Below are 19,222 nucleotides of genomic sequence, written 5' to 3' on the forward strand. Positions count from 1 at the left end.
TTTTATTTTTTTCTTTCTTTTTTTGTTACTTATATCATTACGTACGAATAAATAGATTAAGAATTATTGTAAAATACTTAAAATACGTAATAAAATTATTGGTCAAACATTTCTCCTTACATTTTGTACAATGAAAAATGTTATTTCGCGTAATAGAAAAATAGAGATTGCTTTCTTCTTTTTTTATTGTTCCAACACGTCATCTTTCTGCTTTTCGATGGCATAATGCATTGCTCTCAAAAATTGTGCCAATGTAGATTTTTTTGAATGTATAAAAAGAGCTTTTGCTAAAAATGGTATCTTTTTTAATGTACGTCCACTCAGTCCAAAACTTTGTTTACTGATTTCCAGCAGCATTAAACAGCGTTTTGTCTCATAAGTTTCTTCATAACCATGAGTTTTGAGATAAGCAAGATTAAATAATTGTTCTTGCTCTATCAATCCAGTCTGAAAATTCTAACAATCAGTCTATTGTAAATATTATGAAATTATTACGTGATATAAAATTCCAAAGAAAGTACCCTCATTAGTTCTTTTATACAGGCACTATATATTTTATATATAGAATCTTCCGTAGGATGACCGATATATTGTTTTATATCTGCACGGTCTACAAATGCTAAGTCAATGGCTTCGGTCATATTACTCGTTGTAAGAATTAAAACATTTGGATAATGTTTCATTTGATCCAATTGAGTAAGCAAAGCATTTACTACACGTATGGAATCTGTAGGTTCAGTCCCATTAACGCAGGATTTACGAACATGTGCCAATGATTCTACTTCGTCAATTAAAATACAAACTAATCGATTAGAATCATTGTGAAGAGTTTTAAGTTCTTCGAATAATTTCATTACCAATTTTCCACTCTGAAATAAAATAAATTTGTTTTGTAAGATATTTTTTCTCATATAACTTTTCATTCTTAGTTGAAGATTAGATAGATAAAAAACTTACCTCAGAAAACCATTTTGAAAATAAACTATGACTATTTATTTCTATTAAATGCACAAATGTAAATCGATGCACAAAACGAATTGCAATTTTTTGAGCTAGTGCCTTACACAAGCTGGTCTTTCCACTACCTGGAGGTCCATGTAATAATACTACTTTGTTCCATGATATAATATTAGGATTTATTTTATTATCGGAAAATATTACTGCTGTTTCCACAAAATTTAATAACTAAAATAAAAATTTTAATTAAAACAAATACATATAAACAAAAAAAAAAAAAAAGTAAGAATGCGCACTATAAGCTTACATTTTGTTTTATATCAGAATCATAATACATGTTTTCCCACAAATAATGAAATTCTTTGGAAGGTAAAAGCCATTGATTTGCCGCTGGTAATTCTTCATTACCATTTTCTATCATTGACATTGCTGATTCAGTTTCTGTCATTCTATATATGTGATATTGTAAATTGACTCCAGCAATTTTCATACGAGTTTTCTAGAATACATAAGCATTATTAAAAACAATAGAAATTAGTCTAAATAATAACGATACAATTACTTATTAAAACGTTTAAACATACTTCATGATTACAGGCGCATAATACAGATTCAATATGATCTTTAGCATGAGTAAATAAAATATCTGGTAATTCTACATCTAATGATACTTCATCCAATTCGATAATTTTGTTATGTACCATTGCTCGTATTTCCTCTTCTGACAATGCGCTGAAGAAAAAAAAAGAAAATATTTCAAGATAAAATATATGACAATCGTTTACAAGAAGTTAATAATAAAACAAACAATTAATTACAGCCTTGAAATGCTTTCATACATCCGCACGTAGTTTTAACAAAAAACAATACACATTGTTGTAAATACAAAACGTCAAAAATAATATATAATTTTACGATTGATCTTACCTCTCAGATTTTTGTAAGATTTCAACGTGTAATATATCAGTTGCATCCATCGTTTATTATTATTTTATGATAAACTTAATCAACTTATAAAAAAGATTTCACTTTTAGTAACAAACTCCACAATACGAACTATCGAACACAACAAACAAACTATTATTGAGAAGATCGTTTATAAACTGTTCTTTGTTCCTTCCTTCTTAACCCACCTTGTCCCGTTCTTTTCTGTTACTTTAAACCGCAAGTTCAAATTCATCGCGCATGGATCAAAATGTGTTAGACAAGGAGAAACAATGAATGAAAGCGTAGTCCAATTGGTGAAATGAAAAGAGAAGGAGAAGGAGGGAGGAGTGGGGATAGAGACACGTGAAGTTTGAACGCAAAGGACATTAGGTCTCATTCGCAAGCGACATTTACGTAAGGAACGTCATTTTTCTCTCCGTATAATTAAATTATTTAATATAGACATTTTTTTTTTTACACGAATATCGATACTGCGATTTAATTATTTTCTAATTGGGAAACAATTTTTAAATAACATTTTTTATAGTGATCGTTTTTTTTATCACCACCGGAAACGCATCTAGATTGAATTTATTCGTGATTTTATTGGACGCCAGGGAGTTCGTATTTTTATAAAATAAGCAACGGACAGAAAGAACCTAACGGATTCAACTCGACGAACGTAGTGTGACAAAGAAAATGCCATTTGAAATGTAGTTAATCTAATTGTGAAAGATTGTTACTTAATAAGTAACAATTAATGTAACTAAATATTTACAAAATTGATCGTTAATAGGTAATCAAATTTTAATTAAATGAGCAGTATGTCGGAAGAAGATGAGCGTAGAAAACGTTCATTGGAAGCTGGGAGAGATTTGGTATGTTTATAAAAATCATCGTTTATTTATTCTTACTTTTTTGCCAAAGAGAACCTTTTTGTCGTTGTATGAATATATCTTTCGTTGCTTCATAAAAAATATAATGTGTATACGAACACATACGAATAATGCGTTTAAAATAATATTATCTTTTTATAACTTTGACTTCTGCTATAAAAATTAATAATGTTTCTAACAATAATAATAGAGCCTAAACGTAAACAATATAAAATCAAGTTCACGTATTTGATCTATTTGTTTAATTGAATTATTTCAGTTGGAAAAATATAAAATAGCAAGGTCAAATAAAACACAAGGAATGCATTATGTTCAGACAGATGAACAGTCTGACGAAGAATCTTATCATAATGATAAATCAATGGACCAAAGAGGATCATTTGTAAGATTAAATTTATTTATTTTTTATTAACATTGAAGCTTTTATTTCAATCTGTTGTATTTCATTTGTATGTGTATCTGTTTTTTTTTGTATGATATTTATATGTTATAAATATCATATAACTTTTTATTACGATCTATTTTAGATGAATGAAGTTATGTCTTCGAGAGATATAACGCAAAGTAGCGTTAGTATGAGCGAAGGAGAAGCGGATAGAGATTTAGAAGGTATGGCGGGACGTGTAGCTGAGTTAGAAGAACTATTGCAAGGGAAAGAAGCTATTGTCGCAGCATTGAATGCAGAAATTGATCATCTTAGAGGAGAAACGTCTTCTCCAAACTCGTCGCAAAGTCATAATAGTAGTATTCCTAGTAGAGATGTAATATGTTTGTATCATACAAAAGTAAGTCAAGTTTAAATATTAGATTTATGAAAATTTAATGTAACTAATGTGTTACTGAATATTTTATTTATTTGTCGTATTTGGATGTCTTATCTTATTAGTTACAAGAATTTGAAAAAGCAATAAATCAAAGAGATAATTTAATAGAAGATTTGACGTCTTCTTTGGAACAAGCATTGTCTGCTAGAGATGCGCTCGTAGCTCAACTCAATTCTTTGAATGCAACAAGAGAGTCTAGCCCAAGAGGCACGCATAGTATAAATTTGCAAGAAAAAGTAAGTGTTCCTTTTTTTTTTTTTTTTTCAATTTAATTTTATTCTTTACTTTATTTTTTTTATTTTTTTAATTCTTTTTTTTTTTTTTAATTGTTATCGGTTAATAGTACAAAAAATATTTCCTTCATTCTAGATTGATATGTTAGAAACTACTTTAACCAATCAAAAAACTGTCATAAGTAAATTAAATTCTCAATTGGCACAAATTCATAAACATGTTCAGACATTAGAAATGGAAAAGGAAACGCGAAATGCTGAGATTAGTGATTATAAAATACAAATTAATAATTTGAACGAACAAATTCGTCTTGGTGCTGCTGAAAAGAATTTGAACATTGCAGAGATGTTGGAACAACAAAAGCAGTACGAAGCACGCGTTGATAAAATAAAACAGGACATGCAACATATTTTAGAAAAATTCACAGCTGAAACCAATACAAATACTGCTAGACATCAGCAGGAAATAAAGGTTCGTTTTTATATATAAAAGTATCCTTAAAATACATTGAATTTAATTGTATTTATCCTTTAAATAATATGTCTTCGATATACTTTTCTTTAGGACTTAGCAATAAAACATGAAACTGAATTAAAAAATATTTGTGTGAAGTATGAGGAACATTTACAGTCGTTGAAGGAAGAAAATAAATTATTAGCCGACCGTTTGAACAAAGAATTACCAGATTTAGAAAGTAGACACGCCAAAGAATTATCAGTTTTTCAAGCACAGTTGGCACATTATAAAAAAACTGTTGAGACTTTAAAACTTGAGTTGGTAAATCGTTCGGAGGCTCAAAATAGAGCTCAAGCTGAAGCTGATATGTTTAATTCGAAACTTGAAGAGCTTCAAGTACAAGCGGAGAATACACGTCGCTTGCAAGAACTGAATAATCAAAAGGAAAAAGAATTATTGAACGAACAGATTGAATTGCATAAAATTCAATTAGATGAGATTACATCGAAATATGTTGCTGCTACCACTGTATTAGAATCTAAAGAAAGTATTGAACGTTCATTGGATCAGGCATTGGTAAATGCTGCTACATTGAAACAGGAAAATGATGGATTGAAATTTCAATTGGATGATTTATCATCTAGATATTCAGCAGCTCAATCTCTTATCGAAAATAACCAAGCGCACGAGCGTACCATGAGTTCTAGAATATACGATTTGGAGAAATCATTGTCACGACTCAGTGGTATAAACGTTAGTATGCTTAGTGAATTTAATGAGACTACTTATCAAACTTTGGATGAAGTAACCATCAAATATCAATTAACGAAGCAAAGGCTCGAGGAGAAGGAACAGTTGGAAAAAGTATTAATTGACAAAATACAAAATTTGGAAGATAACGGATGTAAAATGAAGAAAGAATTGGAACAAGCTAACCTTACTAATAAATCTTATGAGAAACAATTGAAGGATACAAAAAATATGTGCGACAAATTAGAATCTGAAATGATATCATTGAGAGAATCAAATTTGACGAATTACGTGCCTCCTGAAAATGTTACGAATAACGATAGTAAAAATATAAATGTCATAGATAAAAGTGAATCTATCGAGTTGCTTCAGAAATTAGCGACGTATGAAAATGAAATAAAAGAATTAAAACGAATCGTAGAACAGAAGAATACTGAAAATACAGATAACACGAAAAAACTAAACGATCTTGCGGAACAAATGAAACATTCGGAAGATGAATGCAAACAATTAAAAAATGGTTTGGCGATAGCTTGGGCACAATGTGCAGAAGTCGAGGAAAAATTAAATCAGACACTGGCTATACAAGACAGTACTATTGACATATCTTTACCATTATCAGAATTTTGTGCAGCCTTACCTAAACATTTTGGATATAATAAGAGTACCAACGATTTTACAAATGACACTCAAAATTCGTTTAATGAAACTAATAATCTAGATATTATTAAGCAACAAAACGATGAGAAAATAAAGTCAATGCAGGAGGAAGTGAAATATCTTACGCAAGAAAATGAGAACATGTTTAAGGAGATGGAACATTTGATAGAAAAACAATCAAATTACGATGAGATATCAAACAAATTGCATCAATATTGTGTGTTATGCGATAAATTAGAATCGGAGAAGCAATCTTTATTGGATGAAAATAGAAAATTGAAAGCAGATTGGGAAGAAATAAATGTATTACATAAATCGTTAGACGACTTGCAAGTAGAAAAGAATAAGTTACAAAAGGATATAGATAATTTAATTGAACAGCACAAACATGAGATAAGTGCTATTAAAGCAGATTGTTCCAAGGAATTAAAAGCAATGCAAACGCTTTTACTTAACGTGAAAGAAGGAAATATCGGATTGAACGAATTGAAGAACGAATTAGAAATACGTCATGCTAAAGAAATGGAAGAATTAAGAACGTATTTCGAAGAGAAATGTTTGCAAATGGAAAAACAGTATTCCGAGGAAGTGTTTAGCCAACAGTCGAAAAAAATGTCCGATAATGACAGTGAAATTGAAGAATTAACGGAAGATGTATATTTTGGAGGTGCAGGAGATTGTTTGAACGTTGGAAACATCTCTGGACATCACTCTAGAAGCGGTACACCTGTTGTCACTAAAGAAACAAAACATAAAATTTCTAATGAGGATTTGTCTCAGGTAGAAACAGAACATGAAACAAGTATGAAGACATTGAAACAACAATTGGATAAGAAAAATGTGGAAATACAAAATATGAAATTATATTATGAAAAATTATTAGAAGATCAAAAGGAAATACATAAAAGTCAATTGAAGAGTACAAAAGTGGATGTCGGCCCTTCATTTTTAACAAAACCAATCGAACAGGTAACTTATCAATATTTTTTTATACATCATTTTTATTTTTTTTTTTCTTTTTTTTTTTCTTTTTTTTCCATTGAATATTTTGATAATGTATTGTGTTGTTTTAAAGCGATGTTATGTCCATAATTGCACGGAAATGATAATTTATATATATAGATATATATATATATACTTATTAATAAAAACTAATTATATAAATGTTTGTTCAATATGAAAGTCATTACATGTTGTGAAAAAAATAATTAGCTTCAAGACTTTTCCAGTCTGCAATGTCTATATATATGTGCATGCATTATTATGTATGTTTTATTCATGATTGTGTCTTTTCTTTAATTTTCACTATTAATAAGATCTATAATAATAGTAATAATAATAATAACTAAGTTAATATGTTAAAACTAAAACAAAGTTTTTTGTGTAACTAACATCACGTGGCATGTTTGCGCATGCAGTGTTGTCAAACGGAGTTTGATACAAGAACACTGGAAAATGGTGAACTATCCAAGTTGCAAGCTGCCTACAATCATCAGTTAGAAGAACAGGTGGCATTAGCTAAACTTGACATTGTCAACGCTCTTCAGGAACAAATTCAGGTAGCCTCAAGCCACCTGCAAATATTTCATATCTCGTTTATACATATGTTCATTCACGTCTATAATGAAATTGTTTGGAATAATTAATTTGAACACATTTTTATATTTTATATCATTGTACAGGCACTTTTATTAGTTGAAAACGACGGAGAAGATAATTGGCCATCCGAATTAATAATATTACGAGATAAATTAACTAATAACGCTAAGCAACAAATACAAGAATTGAAAGAAAATCATGCTGTTGAGGTGCTTCGTTTAAAAGAACAATACTCTCTTAATTTAGCTCAGTTAATCGAAAATCATAAAGAAGAAATTCATAAGATTAAAGTAGGAGAGATGTCTGAAGGTTTTGAAAAGGAAATTGATATTGATAATTCTGTAGTTTCCTTGAAAATTGGAGTTAAAGAAAGGTATCGTAATATCAATATTTTTACAAGATATACAACATACAAATTGTATAAAAATAATATTTTTTATTTACAATATATTTATAATTTTTTTTTTTTAAACAGAGATCATTTACATAAGATGTGTTTGACTCTTAAAAATTTAATTGGAGAATTGATAAGATATTTTGCTGTTTGCGAAGAAGAAGTCAATAATACCCTCATCAATGAAGTTTTAAAAAGACAAATACCTTCATTAAATTTAGAAGAAGATATTGCGGGTACAGGAATTGATCATTCCAAAATACCTGAAGCAAAGAATGAAAATGCAACTAAAGTTCATCCAAATTCCTCAGAAGTAAAAGTTAAGAAGGTTCATTTTGCTCCACAATCTGATGAAATTATATCAATTATAAATAGTGATAACGAGACATTAAGGGGTATACTTGTTCACAATGAAGATGTAATAGAAAAATTACGGTCTGAATTAAATAACAGCTTACGTAGACTAAGAACAGAGAGTGCAGAAATATTTAATATTCCACTTTCACCTGACGAAAAATTAGATATATCTTCAAACGATATGTGGAAGAAAAATATTATCGAAGAACTGACTACTAAATTAAATCATACGGAAGGTTTATTATTGAATTACCAAGAAGAATCAGAACAATTGAAAATGAATATTATTGAGCTGCAAAGGAAATTGATTAATGCTGAAAACAAAAAGGAAATTATTACCGAAGGTTATGGCGAACACGACGAGACTAGAAATGATATTACTCTTCAAGATTTTTCACAATTACAAGAAAAAGGTATCAACCAATTTTATTTGTATTAATAGATATTAAATTGTAAATATTTTCATTGTGCGGATAGAAGTATAAAATTTATAAAATCTTTTTTAGCAAGACATGTATTGTCCAATGGTGGTGGTGAGGGTTCATATTTATTGCAATTGATAGAAGAATTGTGTACTCAAAGTGACAAATTAATGGAAGATGCAAGAAAAGAAAAAGAAGATTTACAACAACAGGTAAGTTGCTTTATGATTTTTAGGTTTGTATGATATCACTTGCATGTATTTTTATTTTATTTAGACTTTTGTTATGCTACATATAAGGAATTCATGGTGCATCATTGTATTGGTAGTCTTTTTTATAATAGTTCTTTTTTTTTATATGTTGCATCTACGAATCTTAGGATATCATTGTATTCATGAGTATAAAATATTTTTTTTAACGAGGTAAGCAACTGAAGTTGTTTGGGTGGGGAAAAAAAAAAGAAAATTAGTTTTTATAATTTGGCATGCACATTTGAAATACAGTCTTTATAATAAATTCAAATGAATCTGCTTTTCAGTACTATTATGTTTCCAGGTTTGTCTGTAGTTATATTGTTCATTGGTACAACATGAAATAATCAGAGAGTTTTTTAAATTATATTAATAATCAATCGAAAAATATCTATTAGTTCTCATCTTTAAAGAATTAACATTTCATTATTAACAATATATTTTTTATGGATAGCTTTTTCGCGAATATATTTGTAGTATAATGTAGACGTGAAACAGATAAATTATGTGGCTTTGAAGAACAGTTCTTAAAAAATTGATTGGCGTTCCGTTGTCTTGCCAGCAGGTGCCTTTAGAAACTACTTCTCCTTCATACATTCACAGGGTTTGCTGTGGAAAGGTAAATTACAGAACAACTAATATTATTACAAAATTAGTAGTAAATTATTTGCATTATATATATATATATATATATATATATATATATATATGTGATTAATTTTCTGCAGCAATATAATTATCTCTGTTGATATTATTTCTAAAAATGTGTAATAATACATTAATTTATTATTTACGCGATATAAATACAAATTTATTAAAAAAAAAAAATATTAATATTTAATGACAAGCTTGGATCTCTGATATGCATGCAAAATAAATTTTAATTTTTATATATTTCGGTACAACGCATTGAAAGGTAACTTTTAGGACAATAAAGTTTCATTTAATTGTATTTAGATTCATTTTTATTTCATCTAATATTTTTTTGAATGCATTCAATGCAGTATGTTTATAGTGCATGATATTTTTTTACTGCATGAAAATTATAAGTGAATGTATTCTGTATAATTTCCCTTTTATTAATTTTTCAAAAAATCTGGATTATATAAAATTATGGTTGGTACACTAATAATTGTTAAATGTGTTATTTTTTCTTTGTAGAGTATATATATTTTATACTTTTGTTTTTAAATTTAATAAATGTATTAAGTGTTACAGCTTGTAAAAATAGTAACACTATAATCATGCTTAGATAATAAAATTCTATGTCGATTTTTTTTTTTCTTTTAATTGATTAATCTCTATTCTAATAAGACAATTATTATATCTTAAATAAATTGTATATTTATGTATAAATGTATTCAACAATATTTATAATTAATATAATCGTTTAGATCGAAGCAGCGGACAAACAATTAAGAGCAACACGTACATTCTTGGAAGAACAAGCAGCAGAACGCGAGGCTGAACGAGATGAGTCTGCCAAACAAATAAATCATTTGCAAGAGCAATTGAAAGAAAGAGAACGTGAAAAAGAAAGAGATCAACGCATAACTTCTGAGGTAAAATTTCTTTAAAAATAAAATTTTCATTCCTGGTTATTAATTTAAATTGAATTAACAGTTCAATAAAAAAAAAAAAAAATCAAATAAAAATCAGTATTGCATGCATTAATTTTTAATGTAGCACATACTTTTTTCGTGTATTTCAAATACATTAATTCATGTATCGTATTGCACAGATTTTTTAAATAATTGTCAATATAATATTCGCAATGCAAAATTTGTAACATCTAGAGAAGTAATGATTTTAAAGATTTTACTTTATTCAAATTTTTTTCTATTTCTTTATCGTTATGCTTCACAAGTAGTAATCAGTGATTATAATTTTTAATAATTTTTTTTTATTAATAAAAATAAGTTTTTTTAGTACCATCAAATTCATATATAAATATAATTCACTTCGCTATGTGATCAAATGAAAAATTACTTGATACATAATTTATATATTATAATGATTAAAATATGTCCTGATAAAAAACTGGGTTGGTAATATTTTATTAAAAAAATTATACTCTCCAGTATAATGAAGATTAATTGCTTTTTTACTACAACTAATGTCATTATTCATATTATGGTGATGAGGTTGCTTGCAATATGCATTAATACTAATTTTATTAACACCGATTTTTCTGCACTCTGGTTTTGGTTTTCTGTTTGTTGCACCATGCAGAATTCACTATCACCCGAATCGTCGACAGAAATACCTGTGCTTCAAGTAATCGACATCGCCAAAACAGTGAGTGTTAACCGTACTTATTCTAAATCAGATAATATTATGATAAAAATATAAATGCGTTTAGTTTCTATATTAATTATATTATTCTTCAATAATTAAATCTTCGAAATATATTTTTTAACGATTTAATACAAACAATTTTTTATACATGTGTTTGTAATAACGCAGTAAAAATGAGATCAAATAATTAAAAAAAAAAAAAAAAAAAAAAAAAAAAGGTTGTTTTAAAATGATTATTTTTATAGATTTATAAGTGGTGTTGTGCTTATGTTATTTTTGTTTGCTTTATATATTGGGAAATGCTTCTTTGCAATGTTGTAATGATTTGCTGCTATGGTTTTGTTAAAATTTAAAGTATTTGGATGATTAATAAATTAAAGCTTACGTACTATTTAGGTGGAAGCTCTCGAATCGCAGATGAGAGAAATGTCCTCTATGATGTCAGATACGGAAGCTAAAAAATCTGAGACAGAAAGTGAATTGAAAGCTGCAGTTGACAAAATTTGGGTTTTAAGAGACATTGTACATGATTTGGAGCAACAATTGCAGGGAAAGATCGAAAGAGAAGAATCATTGCAACTTCAGATTACACAATTGGAAGCAATAATTACTGCTCAAACAAAAAATCAACAGGATCTTGTACAGGAGTTAGATTCCATAAAGATGGGCGAAACTAGTAGACAAATAAACGAACATATTACTCATTTACAAGTGAGTATTAACTTTTATAAATTTGTGTCGATTAAGAAAAAAATATTCAATTAGTATCGATATTAGATAAATAATATTTGTTTTTATAGGAAGAATTAAGGAAACATAAGTTAAGCTCTGAACACTTTGATGCTAATTCTTCTACTTTGAAACAGATGAAAGTCGAGCTTCGAGATTTACAAGTTCAATTGGACAAAAGAATAAAAAATTTGGAGTCCTTACATATTTCTGATTCTACTTTAAGTATTAGTCAAAGTCAGCCAAGCGAAGATGTTTCTATCAGAGAACAAATTGATGCCACTAGATGTCCTACGCCAGATGATCCTACAGCTCCACTAATTCTACCTCTTGACGAAATACTTAAACTCAAGGAGAAAATCTTGAAACATGCCAGAGTTGAGGAAGCTGCTTTTAAAAAGATCAAGGATTTGGAGATGGAATTATCAGGGCTCAAAAATCAAAATGAGGAATTACAAGCAGAGCAAGAAATATTACAACAAACTGCATCCGAACAATTGTATCAAATGGAAGCAATGCGTGGTCGTTTAGAACAACAGAAACAAAGTGCTCCGTTTGCTCAAAGACAAGCAACGTCAAGATTAGAACTTGAATTGCACGAAGCCAACACCAAGATCCAAGCATTGGAGCAAGCTATTTCTGATAAGGAATTAGAGGTATTCAATAATATCATATCATCTTTATCACTGCGAACTAAAAGATTATTGGAATTTTATTTATAACGATTATATTTTAGTTAAATGATGTGAAGGATCAGCTGCAGAGATCCAATCAGTTATTATTAGAGAAAGAAGCAGAAATTGCAAACGTCGTTCAATTAGAGAGTATGACGATTCAGAAACTGAAAGATCGTTTAACCGTTTTAGAAGACGAGAAAATGAATCTGCAGGTGATTTTAATATAATATTAAGATTTTTAAAAGTCAATTTCTTTTTTATCACATTTATCATATAAATATAATAATGTTTTATTTCAGTCGAAAGTTGGCATTCAAGAACAAGCTCAATTGGAGTTACCCCAATTAATAGATTCTATGTTGGCTGATAAAAATGAAGAAATAGATCATCTTAAGGAACAATTGGTTAAAAAAGAGAAACAATTAGAAATCTATTCGTCCGTAGCATTGGACGAAGCACAGCTTAGAGAATTAGCGAAGCATGTTGAACCAAAAAATAGTGCTCGTACTCTAAGCGACATACTTTCTATTCATTCGGAGTGCGAAGATGTTTCTGAAGCCGTTAGATGTGGTCAAAGTTTAGTACAGACTATACCTCATAATATTTCTAGTTTTAAAGTATCATCGACTTCTCCATCGTCGAAAGATGCATTGGATGCGTCTGTCATTCCTTTGTTAGAAACTAACAAAATAAGTATGCAGGTACCTCCGTTAGACTTAGGCTCGCATTCTCAAAGTACGTACAATCAGAATCTACATGTGTCTGTCGACGACATTGATTTACCTCCTAACGAGACAGAATCAAAAATGTCTTCGCAAGACATGGTTGGAAATGCAAGTGACACAAACAAACCGTCTATCGAAACAAAACAAACTATACGTAGTCCTGTAATAAAAGAAATTTCAGGTAACAATGTATTCTGTACGGGTAATAAAAAAATAAACAATGATAGTTCTCAGGATAGTTTCAAATCTTATCGAACGTCTGCTACTCACATTCGAGAGTTTGACAATGAAACTATGCAATTACAAGTTCAACATTTAGAAAAAGAATTACACGAGATAAAGGAAGAATTGAACGACAAAACAACGATGTTGGAGAAACGTGAAAGTGAACTATTGACTTTACGTAAGCAATTTGACGAATTGCAATTAGAGTTGAAAGAGACTTGTGAAACTCAAACGCGCGATAAGAACTTTTATAAGAATCAATACGAATTGATTCAAGCGTCTGAAAACAAGATAAGAAAGGATTTGTTGCAAGTGGAAAATACATTGAAGTTAAAGAAAAACGAGTTGCAGGATATGAAGGATAAAATGCAAACGAATGAAAAAATCATGATAGAATTGAATAGTGAAAATTCTAAATTAAAGGAGACCATGCAAAATAAGAACGATGAAATTATGCAAAAGTATGTTATGTCGGTTCAAGAGAAAGCGCGCGAATTACAAACCCTTCAAGATGTTCTATCAGAAAAGGAAATCACTATCGAAACTATTCAAACTAGAAACATTGAGATTGAAAATGAGAATAAACAATTATACGAATATAAGAAAAAATGGGATCAATGTGAACGGGAACTTATAGACTGTCAAAGTGAAATCCAAAGATTGACGGATGGATTAAACAATAGAGATCAGATTATTAGAAGATTAGAAGAAATGGCAAGGCGTAGTAATTTTTCGGGTACATCCTCGCCATCTGATTGTAAAGATCAGGAGATACATCATCTTCAAGAATATTTGAAAGAAAAAGATAAAGTTATAAGGCAGATGAGCGATGACAGTAGAAGTTTACACAGAGCTTTAGAAACTATCCAAAGTAAAATGAAGGAATCTGGTAATGTAGTGGAGTTAAGGAAAAAACTCAAAGAGGAATATAAAATCAATGCAGAATTGCGCGATACGATTGAAAGATTAAGTAAAGAACTTGAAGTTTTAAGAGAATATTCTGCACGTAAGTTTTTTGTATTATATAGCCAATAATTGTATCAATTTGGAAATAATTGATACTATATTATTTTGACCTGTTTATATATATATATATATATATATATATATATATATATGTTTCTCTCTCTATATATATATATATTTCTTTTTTTATCTAGGTCGATCGCAGGACGATACCGACATCGAAGATATGGTACAAAGAGAACTTAATTTATCAGCTCGTTTGGATAAACAAATTATGAATGCCATCGATAGCGATCAAGAAGAAATGATATTGCAAGGAAGAGAAAGAGAATCTGTTTCACAATGCTCTTCCCCTTACAAAAAGAGAACTGATGAGAATCAATATGAAATATTGGTACGAAAATGTGCGGAACTTAAATTACGATTGAAACAGGCGGATAAGGTTAATGAAGAATTATTGAAATTAAAGGATGAGTTGGAAATTGAAAAGGAAATGCTTAAGTGTCAGGTAGCGGAGTATGAAAATCGCATCTTCCAAATAAAGTAAGATTATGATATTTTATTATTAATGATATTCTTAAGAAAGAAAGAAAGAGAGAGAGAGAGAGAGATGCATTTCGATTAACAAATATTTGTTCTCCATCAGGTCAGATTTATCTCAGGAATCAAAGAAAATAATGGAACTTGACAAGGAACTTTCAGGAGAAAGAAATTTAGTACGTTCTTTAAAATTACAAATGGAAAAAAGTCAAAAATTAATGCAGTCGGCTCATGTTCAAAATAACGAACTTATCGAGGTAGTTTTCTTTTAATTCGACTTTAATTTCAACTTTAATTGATAATTCTTTTCATTATCTTTGACGTTTTTATTTTAAAACCTTTGTAAAATGTATGAAATGAAATTTATATATATTTCTTTTGATACAATGATATAGTGTTTGCAAGGGAAGTTAAAGTCGTCGCTCGTCATCGAAGAAAAATTAAGAAACGAGATATCCTCGATGCGCCAAGAACATAAAAATTTGGAAATACGATTGAGTTCTATGAGAGAACATATTGAGTCTCAAAAGATAGATCAATTGCCCGGTTTGATAGATCTTTTAAAAACCGAGCAAATGAAGTACATAGCGTTGGTCGAGGAGTATGAAAAGGAACAGAGAAATAATTCAGAACTACGAGATATCTTGAAGAAAATCGAAACGGAAAGAAATCGTTATGAAAAACAATTAGAGGTAGTTGTCGAAGAGAAAGAGAGTTTAGTGAGTAATTTGGTACTAGTCGAAGGTATTAAAGAACAACTGGAAACCGATCTTAGAAGAATCAAAGAAGAATTAAAGGCAAAAGAAGATGAATGCGAATGGTTACAAAAAAGGATTAAAACGATGTCCGATGCAGAAGCAAAAAGACAAGATAAAAGAGCTAGCGAACATTACGAGCTTAAAGGATTAAGAAGAGGACTTGAAAATGCGAAAGAAGTTATAATAGATTTGGAAGCTGATATGAAACAATCGAAACAAGAATTAAAGGAATCTGGAGAACGCGAATTAAAATTGCAACAAAAGTTGGACAGTTTTAAAATAAAGGAAACCGAATTAATAGAAAAATTGAGTTTATCCAAAGAAGAAGAAAGGAAACAAAGAGAGCTGGCATTTGAATTGCAACAAAAGTTAAAAACTTATGTTAAGAAAATGGTAGATCTTACGAAAGAATTAGATAATAGATCTACCAAGGAAAATAACGATCCTGCTAAATATATGAACAGGATTAAGGTAAAAGTTTCTTTCAATAGTAAATGTTTTATAAATCCATTGTAACATTTTTGTTAACGTTGGTTGCTTCCATCTTTCTTTTTCTTTTCTTTTTTTTTTTTTCTTCTTTTTTTCTTTCATTTTTCCTTTTCATTCCGCAGGAATTAACGGATGCAAATGAAAAATATTCCACCGAGAAAGACACACTTCATTTTAAATTGGTCAAAGTTAAACACGATAAGGACCAACTCAAACAGCAAATAAAAGAACTCCAAACACAATTGCAACAAAATAAACATTTTCCGTCTGCGAATGCAGGTCAATTGGAGAACGTTGATAAAGTAGATATTATTATATATTCGTATTTTCACATGCTTCCTCTTTCATACAATGATTTAATATTTATGTGATATGTTATATACAGGCGGAACATATCTACGGTAAATATCTTCGAGCCAATAGCAAGTGGAAATCGTTGATATATCAAAAACGTTATTTGCTTTGCGTTATTGGAAGTTATGAGATTTCCGAAGAAAATACATTTGCCATACTTGCTCAATTAACACGGAAGGAACGATTATATATTAAAAGGGATCATCAACGTAAAAGGGCCATCTTTCGTTTTAAAAGTGCTGTTCTTGTAATCATTAGTATACATCGAATGAAGTGGCTAATTGTACGATGGCGTACGGGTAGACGTATAGGTGCTAACATGCTCTTAGGAAATCAAAATCAATCATTTGTCCCTCCTATTCGATTTCCAACTTTAAATCATTCACCACCGATAAGAGAGAAATCAATATTCGAGTATGTATCGTTATTATTAATTAATATTCTATGATTTTTCGTATGACACTTTCATTGCTTCTTTCTTGAAAATTTATTTGATACTCTTTTTGATTTCTTTTTTTTCTTTTTTTTAAATTTTTTTCTCTTTCTTTTTCTTAATTCTTGACTTTTTTGTTTTTATACTTTGTTTTGATTTTTTTCTTTTATTTTTCTTTTTTTTTATTTTTTTTTTCTTTTTTTTAGGAAAGACCCTGGTAGCGGTTTTGACCTTGAACAATATTATCAACGATTAAAAAACATTCAGCAAACACTTGGATTAGCCGTGGTTGAGCCGGGAGCTGTCGATGATATATCATCCGAATAGTATTATATATTTTTAGTGTGTATTAGAGGATCAACTGGTACACTGTGTTTTTTTATATAAAAGCACATACACGATATAGAGTTCGTGACTGTGATTTGAAATTTAGTGCATCGTCATCATCATCATCATCGTCTTGAAAATGTCGCGCTACAAATTGATTAGGATTATAATAAGATTGCTATTTTTTACTAGATAGCGTGAATTATCTTATATACGCGTCCGACATGTGTACATTTTGTTGTTTCATTAGATAATATCTTGTTACATCGCAATCGAATCGTTTTTGATAAGGACATCAAGTAAATATTTCTTTTCATTTTTAAACGAGCGATATATTGAAAGAGACTGTATATAAATTTTAACGTGAACGAACATAATACTTAGACGTATTGTTTTAGAAACGGATTAACATATTTTACTTCGAAGAAGAAAGAAAGAAAGAAAGCTAGAAAGTTGTAGTCGTTTCTTTTTTTTTTGTTTTTTCTTTTTTTTTTTTCTGGAGAATTTTTACATTTCTCTAACTCTTCTTGTGCTCATCTCTAATCGTGTCATTTTACCAAAGCTATATAATTTGTAGGATAATATTTGTTTGTAGTTTTACATACCACAAGTCTCCTGAAAGTGCAAACTTGTGCCTTGTATATTATAATACACGATTGCTATTTATTTATGAACTCTCTTTCCCTACGAAGTTTTTATATTGTGAATAAAATGTATAACAAGTGAATTTTATATAGAACTATTAATGAAAGATACACAATACTACCTTTATATACATATATATATACATACATACATATATATATATGTATGTATGTATATATATTATATTTCGATAGAGATTTTTGCGTCTTGCAAAGTTTCATCTTGATAAAAAACTTAACCATGTTGCAAATAATTCTTATTTTTGCTAATAAACAATACTGCGCCATATTTGGTTTTTTTTCTCTGAATAATATTTTCTTTTCCCTTATAGAGAGAAAATTACTAAGAAATATAAATATTACTTTTCATTTTAATATCAATAATTTTTTTTTTTTTTTTTTTTTTGCTTTTTTCACAAATGCCTATAAAAAGTGTAATATATATGTATATTATATATATCACCATATTGCTATAGAAAATTGATGAATTTTTAATACCAAATTTTTTATATTCAGTTTCAGAAATGTGTGTATGCACGTATATTAATTTTTTCAAGATGTTTCACATGCACGTACACATTAATACAAACGCGCGCGCGCGCACACACATACACACAAATAAGCACGTGTCGCAAAGATTTATTACAGGAATGTTCTGGTCCATCGAAGTATAACAAATCATTATCTTGTGTCCTTAATGTAAAGTATGGTAAATTTATATAACAATATTTACTCTCAATTTTCGATACGTACTACAGGTGCTTTTACAAATACAAATACCTTTACAAATGAAACAATGTATCATCAACAATTTATTATTATCTACTAATTGTAGGTATATATTACGTGTATGTATATATATATATATATATATATATATATATATAATACTATACTTAAAGTAATAAACAATTACACATTCTCTTTAAATAATTCAATAATTACACATAAAATTATGTACTTTCCGGTATAGAGTTATAATAGAATCTTGTTAGAGATATTCATTTACATATATACAATAGGACGTGATAAAATATATATGCTAATGACCTATATGATCACGTTAATTATCTTTAATATCTAATTCTACAGTGTCAAGATTTATATGTAGAGTATGTGTGTATATATATATATATATATTTATATGTATATGTATATATGTATATATTCTAAGCATTTAAGGCTTTTCTTTGTTTGTAATATATTCTCGTGTGTTGTGTTCAATCTATTTAGAACGATATCTTATATCAACGTTCCTTTTTTTATTTTACATTCTATGTGCTTGGACATTGCATGATCTTACGAACAAATGATTGTGTAGGTTTTTCTC

General features: G+C 28.9%; 2 protein-coding genes across 9 annotated transcripts; one reads left to right on the forward strand and one right to left on the reverse strand.

Moving 5' to 3' along the window:
- Positions 1-166: 166 nt before the first annotated feature.
- Positions 167-2,157, reverse strand: LOC122630669 (pachytene checkpoint protein 2 homolog). Its single transcript, XM_043815434.1, has 6 exons — positions 1,885-2,157; positions 1,542-1,689; positions 1,265-1,456; positions 958-1,185; positions 522-869; positions 167-447 (listed from the first exon to the last, which is right to left on the reverse strand). The coding sequence occupies exons 1-6, from the start codon at positions 1,932-1,934 to the stop codon at positions 184-186; spliced, it is 1,230 nt and encodes a 409-aa protein (XP_043671369.1). The 5' UTR covers positions 1,935-2,157; the 3' UTR covers positions 167-183.
- A 208-nt stretch (positions 2,158-2,365) lies between these two features.
- On the forward strand, positions 2,366-17,975 carry LOC122630659 (A-kinase anchor protein 9-like). Of its 8 annotated transcripts, XM_043815406.1 has the most exons (24): positions 2,366-2,597; positions 2,681-2,762; positions 3,040-3,162; positions 3,308-3,565; positions 3,667-3,840; positions 3,974-4,309; positions 4,403-6,673; positions 7,123-7,263; positions 7,387-7,676; positions 7,779-8,467; positions 8,561-8,688; positions 9,290-9,346; positions 10,122-10,289; positions 10,960-11,025; positions 11,422-11,736; positions 11,826-12,410; positions 12,491-12,643; positions 12,731-14,387; positions 14,542-14,890; positions 14,994-15,144; positions 15,283-16,116; positions 16,257-16,436; positions 16,520-16,902; positions 17,128-17,975. In XM_043815406.1, exons 2-24 carry the CDS (start codon positions 2,700-2,702, stop codon positions 17,246-17,248), a joined length of 9,492 nt encoding a protein of 3,163 aa, XP_043671341.1. In that variant the 5' UTR covers positions 2,366-2,597; positions 2,681-2,699; the 3' UTR covers positions 17,249-17,975. The 8 variants fall into 8 exon arrangements, with proteins under 8 accessions (XP_043671341.1, XP_043671340.1, XP_043671342.1 ...); XM_043815405.1 differs by having other exon boundaries at positions 2,366-2,762; XM_043815407.1 differs by having other exon boundaries at positions 2,366-2,762; positions 9,293-9,346.
- Positions 17,976-19,222: the final 1,247 nt, after the last annotated feature.

The sequence above is a fragment of the Vespula pensylvanica genome, chromosome 7 (assembly GCF_014466175.1).
Source record: "Vespula pensylvanica isolate Volc-1 chromosome 7, ASM1446617v1, whole genome shotgun sequence".
In the NCBI taxonomy this organism is placed as follows: Eukaryota; Metazoa; Arthropoda; class Insecta; order Hymenoptera; family Vespidae; genus Vespula; species Vespula pensylvanica.